The following is a 24,222-nucleotide window of genomic DNA, read 5'->3' on the forward strand; positions in this document are numbered from 1 at the left end:
TTTCTTGCAGTAGGTAAAATTATAGTAAAACCATATGTTTGGAAGTACTCATTTTTTTTTGGTTTTATGTAAGCTGGGATAGCCACTTAAGTCATTTCTCCGTAGCATAGTAGAAACTACCCCCAGTCTTGAGCTGATCTAGACACTGGTGTGTGTGTATATATATATATATATATATATATATATATATATATATATATATATATATATATGCTTTTGCTATTATGGTGTTAAAATGTTCAAAACAATCAACAAACCCAATATATGTGTGCGTGTGTATGTATATATATGTGTGTGTATATATATATATATATATATATATATATATATATATATACACACACCATTCTTGTAAGTGTCTAGATCAGCTCAAGTATATACACACACACATTATATATATATACACACACACACACACATATGTAATGCAAATATATATATATATATATATATATATATATATATATATATATATATATATATGCAAACTTCTATTACCAAATAATAGCCCCACCAGTTTGTACAGAAGCCCCAGTAGTTACTGAGTAATACCTTAGTGTATAATCAGCTTTTCTCCATTCACCAATTATTTGGACAACATCTTGGACCTTGCGTTATCCATAAAACCCAACGTATGCTCTGTTATACAGCACTGGGTTCTGAAAACTATGGATGTTTTTGCCCAAAGTCAAAGAACCAGTTGTGAACTGGGACATAGCAACAAAATCTTCAGATCATCTGGGGGTCCCTGGGAACCAGTTGGAGAACCACCACTTTAGGAAACCAAAATCTCCTTTCACAGGATCACATGAAGCTCTAGCAAGGATTAACAAGACCCCCAGCGTCGTGTAAAGGTTGTGTAAAACGTTCAATTCGCAAACTCGGTTCATAATTCAAATCTCATAATTTGGCAGCTTTTGAAACAGAGGGGTTAAATGAAGACTTTTGTGTAAAAATGTTGAGTCAACTCTGCCTCCACATTCGAGAAAGTTTTTCTTCTAATGGAAAAAGGACATTTGCTCTTGCTTAAATAGGACCATTTAGCTTCTATGTCAATGATCCATTACTGCAGATGGATGAACTGGACAGAGATAGTCATTCTGACCCTAAAAACAGCATGAAGTAAGTCAGCGCAGATGTCCTAATGCAAGCTAAAGTGTATTGGAAATGCAGCTGGTCCCAAATTTAGGTTTCACATTTGCACTTCACCACGAAAGGCCTAATAATCTTGGATGATTGACGTATTTGTTGTCTGGTGAGTCATGACTCCAGCGGTGTGTTGGTTCAAGTGGGAAAAATCCGGCAGGGGTGCGGGGTGGGTGGGGTTGTGCGACTCCTCTCCCTCATCACTCCCGCCCCCCTCCCCGGGGGTCGCAGTGGTATAAAAGGTTGAGGACGGAGGGCGAGGAGATGAGACCGACTGCCAGCAGCAACATCTTCACCATCCACCCTCCACACCTGCAAGCCTATTACACAGTAAGTGACTCCCTTTACGGTTCTCTAATGACTCCAGAAATTGATTCTGCAAGTTCTGTCCCCCTGAAGCGGTCTCGGAGGGGATTTCAGGGGAATCTTATGGTAATCTGTTGGTAATCTGCTTGTAGAAGTGTTGTTAGAACTGTGGAAGATTAGTCACTAACTGAGCTGAAAGTTCAGGACCACGGAGAGCGCCGTATGAATCTTCAGTACTGGAAATGTGTAGGTTCTAAGACGAGGGCTTCCTAACCCTGCCTTACACAGTTTAGAGTTAATCCTGCTTCTGACACACCTGATCCAAGCCCGACCTGAGCTGAGACTAAAATGTGCAAGGCAGGGGGTTCTTCGGGACCAGGGTTGGGAACCACTGTTTGTTTTAGACCAGTAATTTTTGTGTAGTCGTAGACCATCTGTGGTCCATTCTGCAACGTGCATATCTGAGCCAAAACTGTAGAGCAGGTTCTCCCAGTGCTCCTGAACTGTGCTCAGTACAGCTGTATGTGTATGAATTATAACCACTGAAGTATTTCCACCCCATCAGTTACTTATAATGAGACTTATTTTCTTAGTATCCACTATGAATTACTCCGAACCCGGTGTGCATTACTCAATATACACTGTTAATTATTCAGTATCCACTATGAATTACTCTGTACTTAGTATGCATTACTCAATATACACTGTTAATTATTCACTATGAATTATTCAATATCCACTATTCATTTTTGGTATCCACTATGAATTACTCTGTACTTAGTATGCATTACTCAAAATGCACTGTTATTTATTCAGTATCCACTATGAATTACTCAGTACTCAGTATGCATTACTCAATATCCACTATTCATTATTCGGTATCCACTATGAATTACCTAGTATACATTACTCAATATCCACTGTTATTACTTAGTATCTACTGTTATTACTCAGTATCCACTGTTATTATTCGGTATCCACTATGAATTGTTCATTATCTATTATGAATAAATCAGTACCAACTATGAATTATTTAGTACTCCATATTACTTATTCAGTATCCATAATTACTACCTACTACGACTATGACTATCATATGATTATCTATGACTAATGCAACTATGATCCAACTATGAATCATTCAGTATGAATTATACAGCACCCAGTATGAATTATTCAGTGTCCTCTTTGAGATGTTTAGCATCCAGTATGAATTAATCAGCATCGACCATGAAGTATTTAGTATCTACTATGAATTACTCAGTATCCACTATGAATTATTCATTATCTACTATGAATTATTCATTATCCACTATGAATTATTCAGTATGTTGAATGAGGTGTTGGGCCTCTTTCAGTTGTATGGATTCAGAAACCTATGGGTCCTGGTTTGTGTTTTAATGAGTGCCCTAACGGGTTTGTTTTTTCCTGCTTGACCCTCTCAGATGACCAGCTCAATGCGATCCTGGACAGCACTGCTGGCCCTCGTACTGTGTGTACTGGTGTGCCTGAGCAGCCTGGCTGAAGCTTATCCACCCAAACCTGAACCTCCCGCAGGGGACGTAGGTCCGGAGGAGATGGCCAAATACCACACGGCCCTGCGGCACTACATCAACCTCATCACACGGCAGAGGTCAGTCGGTCACCACTGTCCCTTAACTATACAGTTCAGTTCACGCTACACTGACCAGGCGGGCCGGAAATAAGGGTTTCTAATAAAGTGGCCATTGAGTGAAAACACAAGGTAGGTGTTTCTAATAAAGTGGCCATTCCGTTAAAGCACAAGATAGGTGTTTCTAATAAAGTGGCCAGTGAGTGGAAGCCCAAGGTAGGTGTTTCTAATAAAGTGGCCATTGAGTGAAAACACAAGGTAGGTATTTCTAATAAAGTGGCCAGTGAGTGGAAGCACAAGGTAGGTGTTTCTAATAAAGTGGCCATTGAGTAAGAGCACAAGGTAGGTGTTTCCAATAAAGTGGCCAGCGAGTGGAGGTACAAGGTAAGTTAAACCACAGGCAGGGTGCTCCCTCTCAGCTCTAGCTGTGCAGTTAAAGCTCTTCCCGGCTGAACGGCGTGAAGCTGGTGGGTTTGTTATTAAGTGGGTTTAACCTGTCAGCGTTCTCCGGCTGTGAACCTGTAATTTTTGTGGCAGGAGAAAAAGAAACCCTCACGTTTCTACTCTTGAGTTAATTGCAGAGTCTCTGCTGTGTGGGGGTCTTTGTTAGAAAGGTCCCTGATGTTCTGTGGGGGCTTTTAGTTTATTATTACACCCTGCTGGAAAAAGACCAGGGGAACCGGTCAGCAGTTCACACAGACCTGCATGGTTCTGTTTAACCTCCCTGCTGAAAAATCCCTCTACGCCCAGCTTGTCCTGGTTGCTGGTTTCAGATGGTCTATGCTGGTCTCTAAAGGTCAAGGTGGTTGACAAGCTGGACGTCCAACTGAACATTCCCAAAACTGGCCAACTGGTTAAGCTTTCTTCTTATGCGGTTGGTGAAACTGGTCAGGCTGGTCAATATAGTGGACTCGGTATGGCTGGTTTTGTGCTGGTCTGCCTGTTGGATCCAGCTAGTCATTCTGGTCATTCTGGTGGACTAGATTGGTAGAGCTGGTCACGCTGGTCTTGCTTGTGGACTATATTGGTCGAGCTAGTCATACTGGATGATCCACTTTGGTCAAATTGGTCATACTGGAGATTCTGGTCAAGAAAGTTGGTCAAGGTGGTGGGTCAGTTAAGTCATTCTAGTCACTAGTACACTGGTTGACAAGACTTGTTGCATGTTGGACATTCTGGTCCATCAGCTTGGTGAAACTGGACAAGAGGTCAACTGGCAACCACTTTTGTCCAGCTAGTCATTCTAGGTTTATAAGACGACTGAGGGGAAAATGCCATGTTCTCTCTCTCTCTCAGATATGGGAAGAGGTCCGGTCCTGAGGCGGCGGTGGCGGAGCTCCTATTTGGTGACGACGAACAGGATGTAAGACCACGGTGAGCACCAGCAGAACCACTCTACACTCCCTGGCTACTTTTAGAACCCCCCTACTGGCAGTTGCACAATTGCCCATCAAAGCTCCTCTTGCTTGAGTTGGTCCTGATGACTGTATAGCATATATAGGTATAGGTGTTGGTGCACAACAGATAGCACCACTACCTGCCAGTGAGCTACCACAGCACATGGTTCGAGTCCTGGGCTGGGTGACTATGCTGCGCTACACCAATAAGAGTTCTTGGGCAAGACTCCCAACACTACATTAGCCCACCTCTGTAATACCAGTAACCTTGTAAGTCCCTCTGGATAAGAGCATCAGCTAAATACTGTAATACTTCAAACATGGTGGAGGAGAGAGCTAGCCAGGCTGAAGTACAGCCTCCAAACATGGTGGAGGTAGTTTCATCAACACCTCACAGTGAGAGCTAGGCAGGCTGAAGTACAGCCTCCAAACATGGTGGAGGTAGTTTCATCAACAGCTCATAGTAAGAGCTAGGCAGGCTGAAGTACAGCCTCCAAACATGGTGGAGGTAGTTTCATCAACAGCTCATAGTAAGAGCTAGGCAGGCTGAGGTACAGCCTCCAAACATGGTGGAGGTAGTTTCATCACACACTGTAAGAAGCACATATCCTCCCCAACACACATTCATACATAAAATTCTAAACTAAAATACATTTCAATTTTATTGTGTTCATATTTGTCGTCCAGGCTTCCTAATTTTCGCCTCTTGCCTCTTCATAATTATCATAATTTTGTTTGGGTGCAGATATTTTGATGTGTTTAGGCTGGAAAGCTTGTCTGCGTCAAAGAACATTGAATTAAATTAATGAAATAACTAATAAATATATAAGGTCAACCATACCGTAAATGTTAATGTAGCAAGTCCAAAAGTTTGTAGACACCTGCTGACTATTCAGCGCTTCAGTAACGGGTCACTAATGTCCACATGTGTCCCAAAACCCACACTGCCAGAACCTAAACGTACCAGAAAATGGCAGTAAAGGTTGACGTTTCTAATAAAGTGGACAGTGAGCGTATGTGACTGTATGTGTGGTACAGGATGGAGGTGCTCCTGTAAGAAGGTGAGCTAATAGGTGGAGCTGTAAGATCTGACTGTGCTGCTTCTCTTCCAGCGCTGATGACCGCTTGGGCTGGTGATCATCTCCTCGGTCTCGCTGCATTTCTCTCGCATCCCTCCGTCCGTCTCTGTGACAATAAACGAGTTTACTGAACAGCCAAAGCAGCATGAACCAGCGGCCCTCCTCCTCTTCCTCCTGAGGGCCCCCTCTCTCACCTCAATATGGGCAAATGTCTCTCTCTCTCTCTCTCTCTCTCTCTTTCTGTTTCTGTCTCTCTCTCTCTCTCTCTCTCTCTTTCTGTTTCTGTCTCTCCCTCTCTCTCTTTAAAGGTTTTCTGTGAAGCGACAATTGTAAATAATTTGTTACTCACACAATTGAGAATAATAAAGAATGACTTGATGTTGAACGGTGGTACGAAACGAGTTGGATTTGTGAAATTCTTAACATGATAAGATTTGTGTGACGTACCACAATTCACTCCTTTTTTGAATCTCCTCTAGGTGGCATAATAGAGCACTATTTCAAGAAGATCAACAGCTCACAGTGAGAGCTAGCCAGGCTAAAGTACAGCCTCCAAACATGGTGGAGGTAGTTTCATCAACAACTCAGTGAAAGCTAGCCAGGCTAAAGTACAGCTTCCAAACATGGTGGAGGTAGTTTCATCAACAACTCAGTGAAAGCTAGCCAGGCTAAAGTACAGCTTCCAAACATGGTGGAGGTAGTTTCATCATCAACAGCACACAGTGAGAGCTAGCCAGGCTAAAGTACAGCCTCCAAACATGGTGGAGGTAGTTTCATCATCAACAGCACACAGTGAGAGCTAGCCAGGCTAAAGTACAGCCTTCAAACATGGTGGAGGTAGTTTCTTTAAACACTGTAAGAAGCACAAATCCTCCCCAACATACATTCAGGAAAGCCCACATTTATAAAATAAATTTTCAATTTTATCGTGTTCATATTTGTCGTCCAGGCTTCCTAATCTTCGCCTCTTGCCTCTTCATAATTATCATTATCAAAATATCAACTTTGTTTGGATGTGTTTAGGCTGGAAAGCTTGTCTGCATCAAAGAACATTGAATTAAATTACTGAAATAACTAATAAAAATATAAATAAATAAATGTCCTGCTCAGATACATTTGAAATTATTTAGAAAAGAAAATTAATAAATAATATACATTTGAGGTAGTTTCTACTACTTCTCCCCTCACCCAAAAAAAAAAATCCAAATAGAGTACTAAATATCCTTAAATTAAGACATCACTAAAAACGAATTGGAATTAAAATAGATATAAAAACATATGAATATAAATATTTTACAAATACAAATATAATGTTGCTAATAGGGTGAAAAACGTATTATCCCGGTTTAAAGTGTAGTTGCCCTTTTCCACCATCGGGTGGTGCTCATTCAATACATTGTCCAAAAGTATTCATTCAGTTGGCAAAATTAGCATAATTTAGTCAGAATTACCACAAACACCTCAAATATTAGCCTGTTACAAAGCTCTGGCTTTTAGAAAATGGTAAATTAATAAATAAATTAAAAAAATAAATAAATAAAATAAATAAATAAATAAAATGTAAAAGAAATCAGCAAAATCCAATTTAACTCCGTTTTTCGTGCGCGTGTGGATTAGTTATGATAAATATAAAAGTATAAATATAAAAATAATGTTTAACAAATGATTTAATTCAGGTTCATTAAATCCACTCTGTCATCTACTGCCGATAACGCCGCTCTCCAGCCCCTCTTAAAGCGGTTCCTCCTCCCGTTCCTTCTCTACGGCAGCGCCTCTGGTGGGGCCCGCTGGAGCGTTTCCCCTTTAAGAGTGGAGCAGTGGGCGGAGCCGTTAATCACACTGCGGACAGGCAGCAGAAGCGCAGCGGTGCTTCAGGGTCCTCCAGCTCTCCCTCTCCCTCTCTCTACCTCTCTCTCTCTCTCTCTCTCTCTCTCTCTCTCTCTCTCTCTCTCTCTCTCTCTCTCGTCTGGCTGTTGATTGTACCGAGCTCTCCATCGTTTGGACGCGGATTCCCACGTTTCGGTCGCTGGATGAGATCTGGACAGGACGAGCGGCTGATCCTGATCAAGGAAAAGGAGGAGGACCTGCCTGGCTGGAGCTTCTTCTCACCTTCATCCATCCCACGTTCCAACCCAGGTGAGCAGGTTTGAGCTGTAAGAGCAGCTCACATCGAGCTGGTCAGGTGACTTTCAAAGGTGAGTGAGTGGATGGGCTTCCTCAGCCTGGTGGGTTTTGCTGGTCCACATGGACCACCATGGTCAAGGCCATGGCTGGACCAGCAGCAAGTCCTGCTTTTATAACAGCGTTATAACCCCTGCTGGTAGGTGGGCTCAGATGCTCCAAGCTGGTCTAGCAGCATCACCAGTTTGGTAGAAGCTGGACATACTTGGTGGAACAGCGTGGGCAGTCATGGCAACCAGCATAGTCATACTGGTTTGACTGGCTTGGTCATACTGGTTAAGGACCATGGTCAGGTTGGTCTTGGTAACGTTGCTTTACATTTGATTCACTTTAAAAAAAATAGAAAAAAAAAGAATGATAAAACTGCAGTCACGGTTTGTGCAAAAGTTTGGAGACCAAGTTAAGTAAAATCTCTTAAGATCTTAATGAACTCGTTAGGTCTGGTTACATGGGTCAGCAACGATCATTAGTAGCAGGTGCATTTTACTGAAGGTTGCGCAGCTGTGATGCTTACCAGTGTTTTATCTGTTGGATGCTAAGCCATTGCTAGGTGGTTTCTAAGGTGTTGCTATGGTATAGGTGGGGTAAAATGTGGGGCTCCAAAATCTTTGCTTAAAAGATGTTTAGGTCAAAAGCTCATTCAGTACACTCATCCGCATCTAATACAGTCGTGTCCACAAACTTTTGTCCAAAATGTGGGGTGTGTACTGCTTTATGTACTGATACGCTGTGGTGAATGCACAGCGTATCAGTACATAAAGCATAAAACTACGGTATCAGTGCTACGATTTAGAAGTTTGAGAAATTTCAATGCATTCCTAACAGGAAAAAAAATCTGCAAAATCTAATTGCTACGTGGAAACTTCATGTTCAAAGGGCTGACGTCATTAGCAATGTTCAGGGGAACGGTGGAAGTCAGGGCTGTGACGTCATTAGCAATGTTCATGGGAACGGTGGAAGTCAGAGCCGTGATGTCATTAGGAATGTTCAGGGGAATGGTGGAAGTTAGAGCCGTGATGTCATTAGGAATGTTCAGGGGAAGGGTGGAAGTCAGAGCCGTGATGTCATTAGGAATGTTCATGGGAACGGTGGAAGTCAGAGCCATGATGTCATTAGGAATGTTCAGGGGAACGGTGGAAGTCAGGGCTGTGACATCATTAGCAATGTTCAGGGGAACGGTGGAAGTCAGGGCTGTGACGTCATTAGCAATGTTCAGGGGAACGGTGGAAGTCAGAGCCGTGATGTCATTAGGAATGTTCATGGGAACAGTGGAAGTCAGAGCCGTGATGTCATTAGGAATGTTCAGGGGAAGGGTGGAAGTCAGAGCCGTGATGTTATTAGGAATGTTCATGGGAACGGTGGAAGTCAGGGCTGTGATGTCATTAGGAATGTTCAGGGGAACGGTGGAAGTCAGAGCCGTGATGTCATTAGGAATGTTCAGGGGAACGGCGGAAGTGAGAGCCGTGACGTCATTAGGAATGTTCAGGAGAACGGAGGAAGTCAGGGCTGTGACGTCATTAGGAATGTTAAGGGGAACGGTGGAAGTCAAAGTCATGAAGTCATTAGGAATGTTCAGGGGAACGGTGGAAGTCAGGGCTGTGACGTCATTAGCAATGTTCATGGGAACGGTGGAAGTCAGAGCCGTGATGTCATTAGGAATGTTCAGGGGAATGGTGGAAGTCAGAGCCGTGATGTCATTAGGAATGTTCAGGGGAAGGGTGGAAGTCAGAGCCGTGATGTCATTAGGAATGTTCATGGGAACGGAGGAAGTCAGAGCCATGATGTCATTAGGAATGTTCAGGGGAACGGTGGAAGTCAGGGCTGTGACGTCATTAGCAATGTTCAGGGGAACGGTGGAAGTCAGAGCCGTGATGTCATTAGGAATGTTCATGGGAACAGTGGAAGTCAGAGCCGTGATGTCGTTAGGAATGTTCAGGGGAAGGGTGGAAGTCAGAGCCGTGATGTTATTAGGAATGTTCATGGGAACGGTGGAAGTCAGGGCTGTGATGTCATTAGGAATGTTCAGGGGAACGGTGGAAGTCAGAGCCGTGATGTCATTAGGAATGTTCATGGGAACAGTGGAAGTCAGAGCCGTGATGTCGTTAGGAATGTTCAGGGGAAGGGTGGAAGTCAGAGCCGTGATGTTATTAGGAATGTTCATGGGAACGGTGGAAGTCAGGGCTGTGATGTCATTAGGAATGTTCAGGGGAACGGTGGAAGTCAAAGCTGAGACATTGTTAGGAGGAATGTTAAGGGGAACGGTGGAAGTCAGAGCCGTGATGTCATTAGGAATGTTCAGGGGAACGGTGGAAGTGAGAGCCGTGACGTCGTTAGGAATGTTCAGGGGAACGGCGGAAGTGAGAGCCGTGACGTCGTTAGGAATGTTCAGGAGAACGGAGGAAGTCAGGGCTGTGACGTCATTAGGAATGTTAAGGGGAACGGTGGAAGTCAAAGTCATGAAGTCATTAGGAATGTTCAGGGGAATGGTGGAAGTCAGGGCTGTGATGTCATTAGGAATGTTAAGGGGAACGGAGGAAGTCAGGGCTGTGACATCATTAGGAGGGATGTTCAGGGGAACGGTGGAAGTCAGAGCCGTGACATCATTAGGAATGTTCAGGAGAACGGAGGAAGTCAGGGCTGTGACATCATTAGGAGGAATGTTCAGGGGAATGGTGGAAGTCAGAGCTGAGACGTTCGGAGGAATGGTAAGGGGAACGGTGGAAGTCAGGGCTGTGACATCATTAGGAGGAATGTTCAGGGGAACGGCGGAAATCAGGGCTGTGACATCATTAGGAATGTTAAGGGGAATGGTGGAAGTCAAAGCTGTGACGTCATTAGGAATATTCAGGGGAACGGTGGAAGTCAGGGCTGTGACATCATTAGGAGGAATGTTAAGGGGAACAGTGGAAGTCAGGGCTGTGACATCATTAGGAGGAATGTTCAGGGGAAGGGTAAGACAGTAATCACACCTAGACCCTTGAGCGAAGGTGGTCTCTGTCCTGCCCCAAGCTAACTCTAGGGTGCTTCATTTGGGGTGAGAATCTGATCTGACCTCGATCCGACCCAACTATCAGGCGTACTCCTTAAGCTACGTGAGCTACTTGAGCTACGTGGCTCCCGTGATCAGACGTTGACCTGGTAGACCGTCCAGAAAATGAACGGCACTACAGCTCCGCCCCCTACTGATCTGACCAATAAGAGGAGAGAACGTTAAAGTAGCTAAAGTCGTTTATTAGAACGTCTGGATACTTTTAGACACATTGTAGGGGTTGAGGAATATTGGCTACAAACCCGACTCTCTGAGTGATCAGAAACACTGGAATGACTGAACTGAATGGAGTGAAAGTCAGCGTAGTGTTTCTGGATGAATTATATGTACCTTAAAGCTCTCTCTCTCTCTCTCTCTCTCTCTCTCTCTCCCTCTCTCGGGTTTGTAATAGGATTTAGGGGGAATATGTCACTTCCTATTGTATCTTTGATCTTTACACTGTCTGTTTTTAATTGGCTCTGCTTTTCAAGTGTGTGCACGCATACGTGTGTGTGTGTGTGGACACGTTGCACTGCCCCTCGTCGCAGCCCCTCCTGCCTCCTCATTCATACACATAACATGCCTTCCCTGCTCCGGCCCCACCGCTCTGCCCAGGTGTGCTGCCTCAGGGGTCGTTTCCCTGGAAACCCACGGCACAGCGGCCGAGCAGAACTCTGCACAGCCCCCGCTTCGCTACGTGTTGGCAGCGTCCTTGATGCCTGTAAAACGATTCAGTATGGTGACGATTGCACAATTCGACTCTATTTGATTCTTTTTGTGACGATTCACTTAAAAATGACACCGAATGTTTGTGAACCGTTACGTGACCTACCATCACCGTTTGTGGTTCAGCTCGAAATGCAATCAATGAAATGATTCGCAAATAAACGTTAAGTGAGCTATTAATTAACGTAATTTTGCCATTAGCATAGATGCTAGTTAGCCAATTTTTTAAAGCCACGCTCACAACAGCAGCGATGTTGCTGGTACTCATCGTCAGTAAGGGCTGGCGACAGGAGGCAGCACGAAGTGGCCGATAACCAATGGAGGGGGTGGGGCTTCTCAATACAAAGTATGCTAAGTCCACTAAGTTCGGACTCGGTACTTGGTAGAACCGACTCGACACGTGACGGGAGGTGGCTGTTCGTTAATTTTGCAATTGGAACAGCAGCGTGGTGCCTAGTGCATTCTGGGATATTTGACTGTGCCAAGTCCACTTTGATCACACAGGGGCGAATCAAGAACACATCCGGGCGTTCGGACCGCTCGGCTCGGTTAGGTGTGAACTTTTGAAGGGAGCGGTACTGGGGCTGCAACCGATCGCAGATTGAGAATCGGCCAATGGGAACCGAGCAGGGTGTGGCTGGCTTGTGTCCGCCACTTACATTTGGTCCTACTACAAAGGAGGTTAGGCCTGCCATGATGACTTTTTTTATTTTTGGACGATAGATTGTCCCAGAAATACCTGTGATAAATGATGCGATGCGATGTCATTTTAAGAGCATTTAATGCCGCTGATATAATAATATTAATAATAATAATATAATAACATAATAATAATAATAATAATAACAGTAACCCTTTTAAAGAGTGAATTTAATTTTAAGTATTACAAAGTATTCAGACACTGGACTTGAAACCGACACACCGGCTCGATCACGTTAGTGGGCTCTTCTCGCCAATTCGGCTTACAGACGAAATGTCCCCACACTGTCCCTGTCCATATACTGGACAATAAGCCGATAAGGTAATTATCGTGACGGACCTAGATGGAGAAGAACTTCTGCTGGAATTTGCCATCTTCAAGCCCGAGCTCCTGCACCTTGCAGCTTGCTGTGCTCGGGTCAAGCTGGAACTGCTTGAACAGTGGCTGAACTTTGGTTGTCCTCTCAGACAGTGACGCGCTAATTTGTATATAAACAGTTTCCCTCCAGGATTAGTGTCTGATCTGTGGGAAAATTCAGGTGGGAAGGTGGGAGCAATGAACGGTTGGCTTGAGGGTGAAAATGCCCACAGGAGCTGCCACTACGATGCAAGGATCACTTGTTCAAGTCCCGGGTTGTGCTGCTTGGGATTGGGTAACTGGTCTTGTTGGTATGGGTTGGGTAATTGGCGGTCCAAATTGGGGAGACAATCGGATAAATATTTAAAAATATATTTATATTATTACTAATAACTGAGCTCATCTGTACCTGGTTATGTTGGTATCTAGCGCTCCAGCAAGCAGTTAAACCAACACCTTCAGTGATGTGCTGATGGCAGATGACCTTGGATGGCGGTGTGTGTGTGTTTGTGTGTGTGTGTGTGTGTGTGTGTGTGTGTGTGTGTGTGTATGTGCCCTTTGTTCAAGCCTTTCCTCTTGTACGTACTCCTCACAGCTGCAAAGCAGCAGCAGCAGCAGCTTGCTATAGTAACACCTTCCCTCATTAATATTCATGAGGATGAGTGAGAAATGTAGCCTGCCACAACGTGGGACCGCCGGGATCGAAGTTCACCCAAACACGGCCGTATTCGTCCCGGTTCGCTCCTGTCCCAAGAGAGGACGCCTCATTTTTTGCGTTAAGGTCAATTAGCGCGATCAGTTAATGCTTACTGTCTTAGCTTGTGGTTGGTGCGTTTCCTGTTACTTAGTGCGGTAGTTAAGGCTTACCATGTTAGCTTGTGGTTAGCATGTTTGTGGTTAGTGTGTTAGTTAAGGCTTACCATGTTAGCTTGTGGTTAGCATGTTTGTATTTAGTGTGTTAGTTAAGGCTTACCATGTTAGCTTGTGGTTAGCATGTTTGTGTTTAGTGTGTTAGTTAAGGCTTACCATGTTAGCTTGTGGTTAGCATGTTTGTGGTTAGTGTGTTAGTTAAGGCTTACCATGTTAGCTTGTGGTTAGCATGTTTGTAGTTAGTGTGTTAGTTAAGGTGTAAGCATGTTAGGGTGTAGTTGTTGCCTTAGCTTTCAGTTAGTTGACGCTTAACCATGCTAGCATTTGTGGTTGGTGCTTAAGTTTTCAGTTAGCACACAGTTCACAGTTAGCCGTGCTAGCTTGGTGTCTGTTGAATTAAGACCCACTTTCATATCGGAGCTAATTAAAAAAACGATGGATTATGAATTTGGTGAATTGTTCCACCACTACCGAACATGTATGGTCTTTGTGCCTAGCATGGTCCACATTACACATTACAGTCTACATCACAGTCTACATTTACATTACAGTTATATTACTCATACAGTCCACATTACACATTACAGTCTACATTACAGTCTACATTTACATTACAGTTATATTACTCATACAGTCCACATTACACATTACAGTCTACATTTATATTGCTCATACAGTACACATTACAGTCTACATTACAGTCTACATTTCCATTACAATGATCTTACTCATACAGTCTACATTACAGTCTACATTTACATTACAGTTATATTATTCATACAGTCCACATTACACATTACAGTCTACATTACAGTCTACATTTACATTGCAATTATATTACTCATACAGTCTACGTTACAGTCTACATTTACTCTACAATGATCTTACTCATACCATCCACATTACACATTACAGTCTACATTACAGTCTACATTTACATTACAATTATCTTACTCATACAGTCCACATTACAATTTGGTGAATTGTTCCACTGCTAGCGAACATGTATGGTCTTTGTGCTTAGCATGGTGACTGTAGCAGTGGACTTCTTACAAAGACGCTGACGTTTACGTGGTTAATTATATGGTTAATAATGAGGTTATTAAACCTTATCGTCTGGTTTCACACTGAAGTTAATTCCCTGGATTGTCTGACAGCCTCGTCAGCAGTCGCTCAGCCCTTTTCTGACATTCAGCCGTGTCGACCGGCAGCTGCTTGGCTGGACTTTGCCTGTAATTAGTCATTTCCAGCCTTCGCCTTCACCTCTCGGATCATTTCTGCATCTTCTCTTTAATAATAGAACAACACCGACGGCAGCAACCAAAAATCTCCACCACGTCCGCTCTTAAATAATCACGCTGGCTTATAACTATTTTATGCAATTCCTCCTGTTGCCATGGCAAAGCGGCACAAAAGGGGGGGGGAGTGAGAGAGAGAGAGAGAGAGAGAGATGGGCGATCACGGTTGTCTTGGATACGACCGTTTTCCCCTGTAAAGTAATGAGAAAGCAAACCTGTGGGAGACTGGAGGGCTATTTTTAGTTGGGCAGCACGTCAGGCACTTTAGGGATGAGGAGGAGGAGGCCAGTGGATTAGGACCCTGTTTGGGTGTTTGTTGCCATGGGGAAAAGGCTAGTACCTTCTAAGGGGCACTTTGAATATCAGTGTGTTTACGAGGTTCGATGGCCCGGTGAATATAGCCATTAGGTACACTGTAAACAAAAAGGGTTCTGTAAAGGACTGAGAGTGGGTTCTGACCAGAAACTATGGTGAAACCCTTTTTAGCACTGTATAGAACCAGGTAATATAGTAGCCATTTATCGGTTTCGGGCAGAGAACCATCTCAACATTCAGTGGGTTCTTTGAGATGTCATTGAGCTACATAGGGATTGCCTTTAGTAAGGAACCCTTGAAGAACCATGTTATTATAGAATGGAGTAAATGGGTAATGCAGGCAAACGTAGTACTTGGTTCTCTAGTACTTGAATCCAGATTTCAAATGAACGCGAACAGACGCAGTGATTTTGTTTTTAGCGAGAAGTGAACGCCAGGAAACTCACGAGGAGCCTTGATGACCATCTTCTGGAAAGCTAAGAAAACATCCCCACTGCCATCCTGTCTCAAGATCATTAATAAAATGATCAAGGGTGTAGACGCCAACCAGTTTGAAAAGACCAAGACGTTCAGCCTGAAAGCAGTTCAAGACTATTCAATCTGGGGTCTTTCCTTAGACCTTAGACCTCTACAATTGGGCTCGAGTCAAAGTCTTGGATAGTGTATTTAACAGAGATGGTCTCAATTACAACTCACAAAAAACTTCATTCACAAAAATGCCTCCTTTACGGCAACTTCTGAGTATATATACTCAGATTGATACGTGAGGCCATGCCTTCAGCCACAACTCGGCCCTGGTACAGGTCTCGTAGTCTTGCAGATCGATCCCAAGGTTACATCCACAAATGCAGTAATGCAGTCATCGCAAGGTGGGAGCAAGTGGGACCATGAGCTAATTTCTAAAATGCTAGCTGCTCCCTGACAGTCGTCATTCAGAAGACTATGAATCCCATAGTTGCAATTATCCTGACCTCAAGAACGGCCGGTCAAGATTCTCCACGCATGCATACTGATCTCCTTCCAGAGTTTAACACAAGAATTGTCCTCCAACCTCTTTGGAGTCTCCGACGTTGCCAGTTAGCGTAAACCAATGACTGTAGGAAGCATGGACATCACAACGTCTCTCAAACCATGAAGCAACCACAGGTCTAACACCTCTTCTGAAGATCCGAAGTTCCGAAGACCTTTCATCTCATTCTCCTCCTCCAAACCTCTTCTCTTTCCATCTTCAATGTCTCCAAATTTCAGCAGTTAGTTCTCCCTGTGCTGATATTGGCCCATTTCTTATTTTCCCCCAGAAATCAGTTTGTAACCCTTACTCTGCTCTATCATAAGAAGGTGGAGCTACACTTGAATGAAGTAACTGACAGGCAGGCTTGGCTGGAAGAGGCTGGACGGTGTCCTTTCTGTTCAGTACATGGAGAAGATGAGTTGTAGAAGAACTTCCATGAGCTGCACTTTTACTGTTGGAGCACTGTTCTACTTACCGGAAAACTACGAATCCAGGGGAAATCTGCTCTGCTTCTGGGCTAGAAGCTCAGGGAAGACGGTCTGAGACACTGAGGCTCTGCCTAGGAGAAAGTGGCAGGTCTATTAAATAAGTAGGCGATGAGTCTGGCTCCACCTCTAGACTATGGATGCAAATTTGACAAGATGGCATTTCGACGGAACAGAAGGGGACAGAACCATGGCGTCCATGTTTTCTACAGTTGTTGGTGTAAACATGTGGACAGAAGGTTGATCCATCTTAACCAAGCCCTGCTGCGTTAGTAGTGCTAGCCATGCAACTGAATCACTTACCATACTGGACATGTGTGACGTACACAGCTACAGCATGAAGAAGGGTGAGTATCTGGTCCGTTTCAGAAGACTGGCAGCATTGTAAAGAACTGTCACTATGGTGTCTTGTCCTGACCGTCCAGTGGTATGGCGGCCAGCTTAATGAACGTGAAGAGTCTTGTGACACAGGCCACACCTCTAAAATCTGTGTGGGTGGGTACTATTAGATCTGTTCAGATGAATGCCATGATAAAGGAGATGCTGGGACTTTCCTTACCCATGGGTGTGGTGCACTGAATGATTCCCACTCAATGGTTAGCCATTCACTGACCTCTCTGACTGATAGCTGCAAGGGGTAGCTCTGTCAGTTTGCATTCAGTTCTGTTCTTGTTGGTACTGAGCATAGCTCCCCACCCCCACCCATCACACTACCACACATACATTGCTACAAGCCCCCTTCACAATCGCATGCACACTTACACACTTACACACACACACACAGCTGTGCTTTCTGTCTTGGTGATTGCAGGGTTGTGTCTCACCACAGGAAGCCTGATGTCACAACAGCCATGCCAGAACAGATCAGTCTGTGGCGGAGAGAGGCAGGAAGAGAGGCTGAGAGGGAGAAAGAGAAACAGGAGGGACAGAAGTGGTCCACTCGGTGGTCATCACTACCATGGCACTTGATGTTCACTTTGCATCTGAGCATCTGTGGCTACTGATGCAGCAAGGCTGAATGCAGCGAGATGTTCTAACTGCATTATGCAAAGCCTCACAGTCTCAGTTCCACACACTTGCTGAAGGGTACCAGAAATGGGAGGATGTGGATCAGTGGTTCCCAAGCCTGGTGCTGGAGGACCTCCTGCCCTGCACATTTTAGTGGTTTCCTGCTCTATTGCATAACCTTCAACCCAGGAAGCTGGATCAGGGGTGTTGGGAGCAGGATAAACTAATAACCCATATAACATGCCCATGTGGGAACCAGAACATTTTGTCCATGGGTTCCATGTTGGCTCCACATATGGATGCCCACCAGTGTCAGTGATGGGACCAGGAGGAGAACACCCAAGGGAAGGTTGTCTGGGGGAATGATAACACACTGATGGTGAGATGGGGAAAACACACCCAGTAGGCAAGACTGCGCTAGAAGCTCAGTGAAGACGGTCTGAGACACTGAGGCTTGGTCTAGGAGAAAGTGGCAGGTATACTAAATAAGATTTGATAAGATGGCAGACAGTTTTGGATTGATTTAGACGGAACAGAAGGGAACAGAACCATGGCATCCATGTTTTCTACAGTTGTTGGTGTAAACATGTGGACAAAAGGTTGAACACATCGTAACCAAGCCCTGCTGCGTTAGTAATGCTCGCATACACTGGATCACTTACTGTACTGGACATGTGTGAGCTACAGCATGAAGAAGGGTGAGTATCTGGTCAGTTTCAGAAGACTGGCAGCGTTGTAAGGAACTGTCACTATGACTGCACTGCCCAGGATCTTCAGTAAACCCTACAGCAGGGGTAGGGTAACCCTGGATGTTTCCCAGAGCTCTGTACAGGGTTTGTGCTTTTCCTACTTAAACACACCTGATTCCACCTTTTAACTGCTGGATTTGAATGAGCAGGGTAACTGTGCTGGATTTTGGCCCTCGGTTCTCCACCCCAACCCTACAGGTCACCGTTTTTGTCGAACCAACACAGCTGACTCAGTTTGCGCCGTTTAGTTGAGGAACATTATCAAGAGAGGAATGATTAAAACCCACAGCTTTGCTGAGGGATATTTTAGGCTCTCATGGGCCAATCGCTCCCAGTTGCCCAAAGCAACAGACTAAACTGATATACAATGTGTCGATTCTCAAAGATCCCGTTTGACTCGAAATTCAATGTGGGGCACAACTAAATTACAGGTCAGATAACAAGAGAGGCAGGATTCATAGCCAACATTACAGAAAATCTGCTTCTGCTTCTTCCACCTCTTCCTCTGCTGCTTCCTCTGCTGCTTCCTCCTCCTCTTCTTCTGCTGCTTCCTCCTCCTTTTCCTCTGCTGCTTCTTTCACCTCTTCCTCTGCTGCTTCCTCCTCCACTTCTTCTGCTGCTTCCTCCTCCTCCTCTTCCTCTGCTGCTTCCTCCTCCTCTTCCTCTGCTGCTTCTTTCACCTTTTCATCTGATGCTTCCTCCTCCTCTTCCTCTGCTGCTTCTTCCTCCTCTTCCTCTGCTGCTTTTTCCTCCTCTTCCTCTCCTGCTTCTTTCACCTCTTCCTCTGATGCTTCCTCCTCCTCCTCTTCTTCTGCTGCTTCCTCCTCCTCTTCCTCTGCTGCTTCTTCCTCTTCTCCTGCTGCTTCTTCCTCTTCTTCTTCTTCTGCTGCTTCTTCCTCCTCTTCTTCTGCTGCTTTTTCCTCCTCTTCCTCTTCTTTCACCTTTTCCTCTGATGCTTCCTTCTCCTCTTCCTCTCCTGCTTCTTTCACCTCTTCCTCTGATGCTTCCTCCTCTTCTTCTTCTGCTGCTTCTTCCACCTCTTCTTCTTCTGCTTCTTCTTCTGCTGCTTCTTCCTCCTCTTCTTCTGCTGCTGCTTCTTCCTCCTCTTCCTCTGCTGCTTCTTCCTCTTCTTCTTCTGCTTCTTCCTCTTTTGCTGCTTCTTCCTCTGCTGCTTCTTCCTCCTCTTCTTCTTCTGCTTCTTTCTCTTCTGCTGCTGCTTCTTCTTCTCCTCCTGCTGCTTCTTCTTCTTCTTCTGCTTCCTCCTCTTCTGCTTCTTCTGCTGCTGCTTTGTCTTCTACTGCTTCATCTTTTTCTTCTGCTTTTTTCTTGATCTACTTCTTTTCTTCTACTGTTGCTTCTTCATCTTCTGCTTCATCTGCCTCTTCATCTGCTTCTTTGTTGTATTCTGCTTCTTCATTTTCTGCATTAGCTGCTTCTTCTGCTTTGTCTTCTGTTGCTTCTTCTACTGCTCCTTTTTCTTCTTGTCATTCTGCTGCTGCTATATCTTCTGCTGCTTCTTCTCTTTATTCTGCTGCTTCTATTTTTTTAACTTATTCTGCTGTTGCTGAGTCTTCTACTTAATCAACGTTGTGTTCTGCTGTTTCTTTTTCTTCTGCTTCTGATGCTTCTTAATTTCTTTCTGCTTATTTGGCTACTGCTTCTCTTTTATTCATGCTGACTAGAGTGTTGATCAATCAGAGTTCTTTTTTTGCCACAGTTTAAAGACTTTAGAATAAATTTGACTAAAACATGATTGTATTGATATTCGCAGCCAAGGACAAGTTTGAGTATTACATTTCTAGTAAAGATCACTGATGATGATATCAGTAAGGATGATATCAGTATAAAATACATTTCAACTCTTCCATTCCATTGCATCTTATTCCCTCCTCTGCCGGTTTAGGCCTAGCTACTGCCCCCTCAGAGTGTATCCCTCCAGCAGATACTTGAGTGGCACTCAGATGAGAGGCTTCCACAACCTGCACTGCCCAGGAGCAGAGTGTAGGAGCACAGATCAAACAGTGTAGAAGACCTGTGATGTTCTAGTATACTGGGGCTCACCTTTTTCAAAGCTCCCATTGATCTCTTTTCCACATTGCAGACAAACTTAAACTTCAGACTCTTTCTCATTGACAGTATTGACACAGACACATCCCATCCTGTCATTTCCTTTCTTGAAGGCATCTAGAAGGGTTTCTTAACTTTTACCTCTGGTAACTGAACCTGAGCAACAGATTGATGCCATGTCTTAAAAAGGCATTGGAATGACACACATCCACATGTTTTTTCCCAGTGAATGTCCTGGACTGGGATAATCTTCTGCCTCATGATGGCTGAGGGCCCCGTCATGGCGGCTCCAACTCAGGAAGGACATCTTGTCTTAGCTAGGAGGCCAGGTATATGAATCGCCTTCAGTTAGATCTTCAGCTGCCAGAGATCCATCAACACAGTCCGTGTATGCTTGTCCATGGATAACAACTTCTGACAAGTGCCATCAAGAGTGATGTTCATTCTTCATGATGGTAATTTCATAAAGGGTACATAGTGTCTTCATCCATTGCCCACCAAGAAGTCTTGCCTTGTGGACTTCTACAGATGAGAACCTCAGCTAAATATCTGGGAGACCTGCATAGAGCTGTCTTTAGGCTTTATCCTTTCAGTATGTACATCAATGTACTGAATTGACTTTCTTGACTGTCCAGCAAGATGCCATTACTCTTAGACCCTGTCTGGGCCGATAAGACTACCCTGTCAGACAGTCTAATTAGTCATTTGTTGCAGTGACCGGGATAAAGACCAATTCTGCCAATATACAGGCCTTCATGTTGAAGGTTGTTACTGTTCCTTACAAGTCCATCTAGAAGCTTGGATGCAAGTCCATCCATGTCCTTGGATGCTTCTGCACAGAGGCTTCTTGTTATTGTCCTGCAGTCTCAACCCACGGAGATATTGTTCCCCCCCCCCCATCATGCAGTGAGCTCAGTAGTGCTCCCTAAGGCTATCCTCAGCTTCACGGTAGTTGGGTCTCATTCTTCATGACCTTGTTGGCGTTAGTCATCCACTGAGCTTATGCACTGCCTCTGGCGGTCGAGAGGACGAAAATCTAATACTTGGTATGAATGTATCTGTAGATGCACAAGCTCAGAGTGACTCTGGGAATTGTCCGTTAAAGATAACTCCCCCGGTCTTAAAGATCTACCACTTTGCAGACTTTAGTTCCAACCCTAATCTAGTACATCTGATCTCAACCAAGACCTCAAATGTTCCCTTAATGCTCTTAGACGTGCCTGTAAGAACCTTTGAGATTCCTCACACTTCTAGGGTACTCCAAGGACCTAGATGTTCCTCCAAGACCTCAGACAATCATCCATGCTCTTACAGGTACCAACAGTTGGGAACAGTTGGGATATCTCAGTATATAGTCTGGTTCCTCAAAGGTTCCTAGATAATCTTTGGGTATTTGGATATTCAGCTGTGAGGAGAATGTTTTCTTAAAGGTCCCTTAAAGCACCTTAAGAGGGTCCTTCACAGTTTTCAAGGAGAGAGATCCTGTCTTTTTAATAAAGGGAAGTTTGCTGGATATGTTCTCTAGGACGAGGATTCAGGATGGCAGCACTGACCAGTAGCCCACTGAACGAGCTTCATTGTGTTTGCGTCCTTACCACTGCCACCTGAAGGTTTTAGAGGAGAAGAAGGCCACAGGGAGAGAAGACAACTTTACGAAGGTTCAGGGCTTGATTTATTAATACTCTCCAGTAGTTGCCTCACGTAAGGTCTCCATTTCATGACAGCTGGCATGTCTTTCTTACAAACGTAGCTTAGACAGAAAGCTTTGGTACACTGGTTCTGCAAAGTCATGTAGCTCAGAAGCTTCAGAAGCTCTGGTGCTTTGCCTAATGTAGCGTCTGCACTCAGATGAGTGTGTGTTTGCCATGAGTAATGGTGTGTTTAAAAGTTAGGCTCATTTAAAGCAAACATACACACCCTCTAAGAAAGCGAGATTGTAAAAGGTTTTGCCACGGCAGACACAGTGTAGAGGTTTGCGTTTTCCTTATCTTAGAAATGGAGAATTCAGCTCCAGAATGTAAAAATCTGCCCCAGGATTCTGTTGTTGGACTTGCTGGACCTGGATTTTCCAGTTGTCCAGACTATTGGAACAAAGTCCTGTGGTGGACCTTAACGGACCTGGATTTTCCAGCTGTCCAGGCTATTGGAACAAAGTCCTGTGGTGGACCTTAACAGACCTGGATTTTCCAGCTGTCCAGGCTATTGGAACAAAGTCCTGTGGTGGACCTTAACAGACCTGGATTTTCCAGCTGTCCAGGCAGTTGGAACAAAGTCCTATGGTGGACATTACTTAATGGACTTGACACCTCATATGTGGGCATGGGCTCTGAGCGGGTTTGTACATTGTTTCCTAAATGGGCCCCATTGTTAAAGCCCACCTTAATCTATGGAGGTATAAAACCCAGATGGGGCCCCTGCTTATCCCCTCCCCTTCCATGTCCCATCACTGATCCTAGTGGGCATCCTTATGTTGGACCTACATGAAACCCGAGGACAAAAAAAGCCTCTGGTTCCCAGTTGGGCCACACATACAGGCCCCTCATGGACGTTAGCTGGGGTAGCTGTGTTCCCATTGACCTCCTGCACGATGCACAAGGGATAAAATGGGGATTCAAAATGATGGCAGGTTAGTGTACGTTTCACCGTTTCTGCCTCGGTCAGTTTCCTTTTGGTTTTCTGTGGGTAGGTCAGCACTGTCATGGCAACCAAGGAATAAAAAAAAAAACACCTTGACATCACTGTGATAGTCCCTGCTGTGAACAGTCTGTAGATTTCGCACACACTCTTGATCTGGTCATTTCTTCCATCTCCCATCTTCTTTTTTTTCTCCTTCTTCTTTTTCAGACCTCCTCTGTCCATTCCCACCCCCTCCTCTTCCTTTCTTATCTTTACAAAACGGTAGCAGTGTGTCCTGTGGTATTTTCCACTTGCCTGAGATCACAATCCTGTCCTTCAGGTTCTCTGCCCAGCTAACCTGTCCATGTGGGACCCTGTATGGGTAGCCCAACTGCAAACCTGGACGTTTGGCCTTGGTTTCCATGTTGGCCCATGTTGTACAGTAGATGCCCAGCAGAACACAACTTACATTTACATTTATGGTATTTAGCAGACGCTCTTATCCAGAACAACTTACAAAGTGCTTTGCTATTTACCTAAGAAAAGCCTTAGCTAGTTAGAATAGACTAATAATACAAAAGATACCTCTAAGCTTTAGACATTGCTAAACACAATACAATAAGGCGACCATAGAACTATTTGTCCAAGTACTCTCTGAAGAGGAGGGTCTTCAGTTTGCGTTTGAAGACAGCGAGCGACTCGGCCAATCCACCACTTTGGTGCCAGGACAGAAAAAAACCTGGGCGCTTGTCTTCCGCGGATTTTGAGGGATGGCGGGTCGAGCCGAGCCGTACTTGAAGCTCGAAGGGCTCTTGGTGCGGATCGGCTTTTGACCATTGCCATCAGGTACGGAGGGGCTGGTCCGTTCTTGGCTTTGTAGACCAGAGTCAGGGTTTTAAATCTGATGCGGGCAGCTACAGGAAGCCAGTGGAGAGAACGCAGCAGTGGAGTGACATGGCTAAATTTTGGGACATTGAAGACAACTGATGGAATGGAAAGTTTCAGCCTTGTACTGGCTGCTCATTGACCGCATTTTCTGGTACTGAAGGTCTGAGGACTAACTACATTTAGCCACAAAGCTAACAAGTGCCTGAGGAGCTGTAATCTTAGGTAAGCTGAGGTTGGGTCTCCTTGCTAGAAATTTGCGATAGCATGTTGAAAAAAGTTAGCAGCTGAAACAGGGCTATAATATTCTAACTCTCCATTCCACCTTAAAGCAGTACAGCAGTTATTGAAGCTGCTGCTGAAACTGCTGCATCTTTTAAGGTGG

The 24,222-nt window shown here is 44.6% G+C and overlaps 2 protein-coding genes across 3 annotated transcripts in view; both read left to right on the forward strand.

The window, feature by feature from the left end:
* Positions 1 to 1,437: 1,437 nt before the first annotated feature.
* pyyb (peptide YYb) lies at positions 1,438 to 5,746 on the forward strand. Its single transcript, XM_072667017.1, has 4 exons — positions 1,438 to 1,476; positions 2,898 to 3,085; positions 4,361 to 4,438; positions 5,574 to 5,746. Exons 2-4 carry the CDS (start codon positions 2,898 to 2,900, stop codon positions 5,596 to 5,598), a joined length of 291 nt encoding a protein of 96 aa, XP_072523118.1. The 5' UTR covers positions 1,438 to 1,476; the 3' UTR covers positions 5,599 to 5,746.
* A 1,646-nt stretch (positions 5,747 to 7,392) lies between these two features.
* mpp2b (MAGUK p55 scaffold protein 2b) overlaps positions 7,393 to 24,222 on the forward strand; it is a 50,872-nt gene continuing 34,042 nt past the window's right edge. For both annotated transcript variants that reach the window (XM_072667192.1, XM_072667193.1), the window contains exon 1: positions 7,393 to 7,676. The gene's annotated coding sequence lies outside the window, so the exon portion shown is untranslated. The remainder of the gene's footprint in view (positions 7,677 to 24,222) is intronic.

This window comes from Salminus brasiliensis, chromosome 22, assembly GCF_030463535.1.
Source record: "Salminus brasiliensis chromosome 22, fSalBra1.hap2, whole genome shotgun sequence".
NCBI lineage: Eukaryota > Metazoa > Chordata > Actinopteri > Characiformes > Bryconidae > Salminus > Salminus brasiliensis.

Bases quoted from the DNA above. Each gene is read 5' to 3' on its own strand.
- pyyb (XM_072667017.1), top strand. From the start codon at position 2,898: ATGACCAGCTCAATGCGATCCTGGACAGCACTGCTGGCCCTCGTACTG. The intron at 3,086-4,360 runs GTCAGTCGGTCA...TCTCTCTCTCAG, and splicing joins AACCTCATCACACGGCAGAG to ATATGGGAAGAGGTCCGGTC. The intron at 4,439-5,573 runs GTGAGCACCAGC...CTTCTCTTCCAG, and splicing joins GAACAGGATGTAAGACCACG to CGCTGATGACCGCTTGGGCT.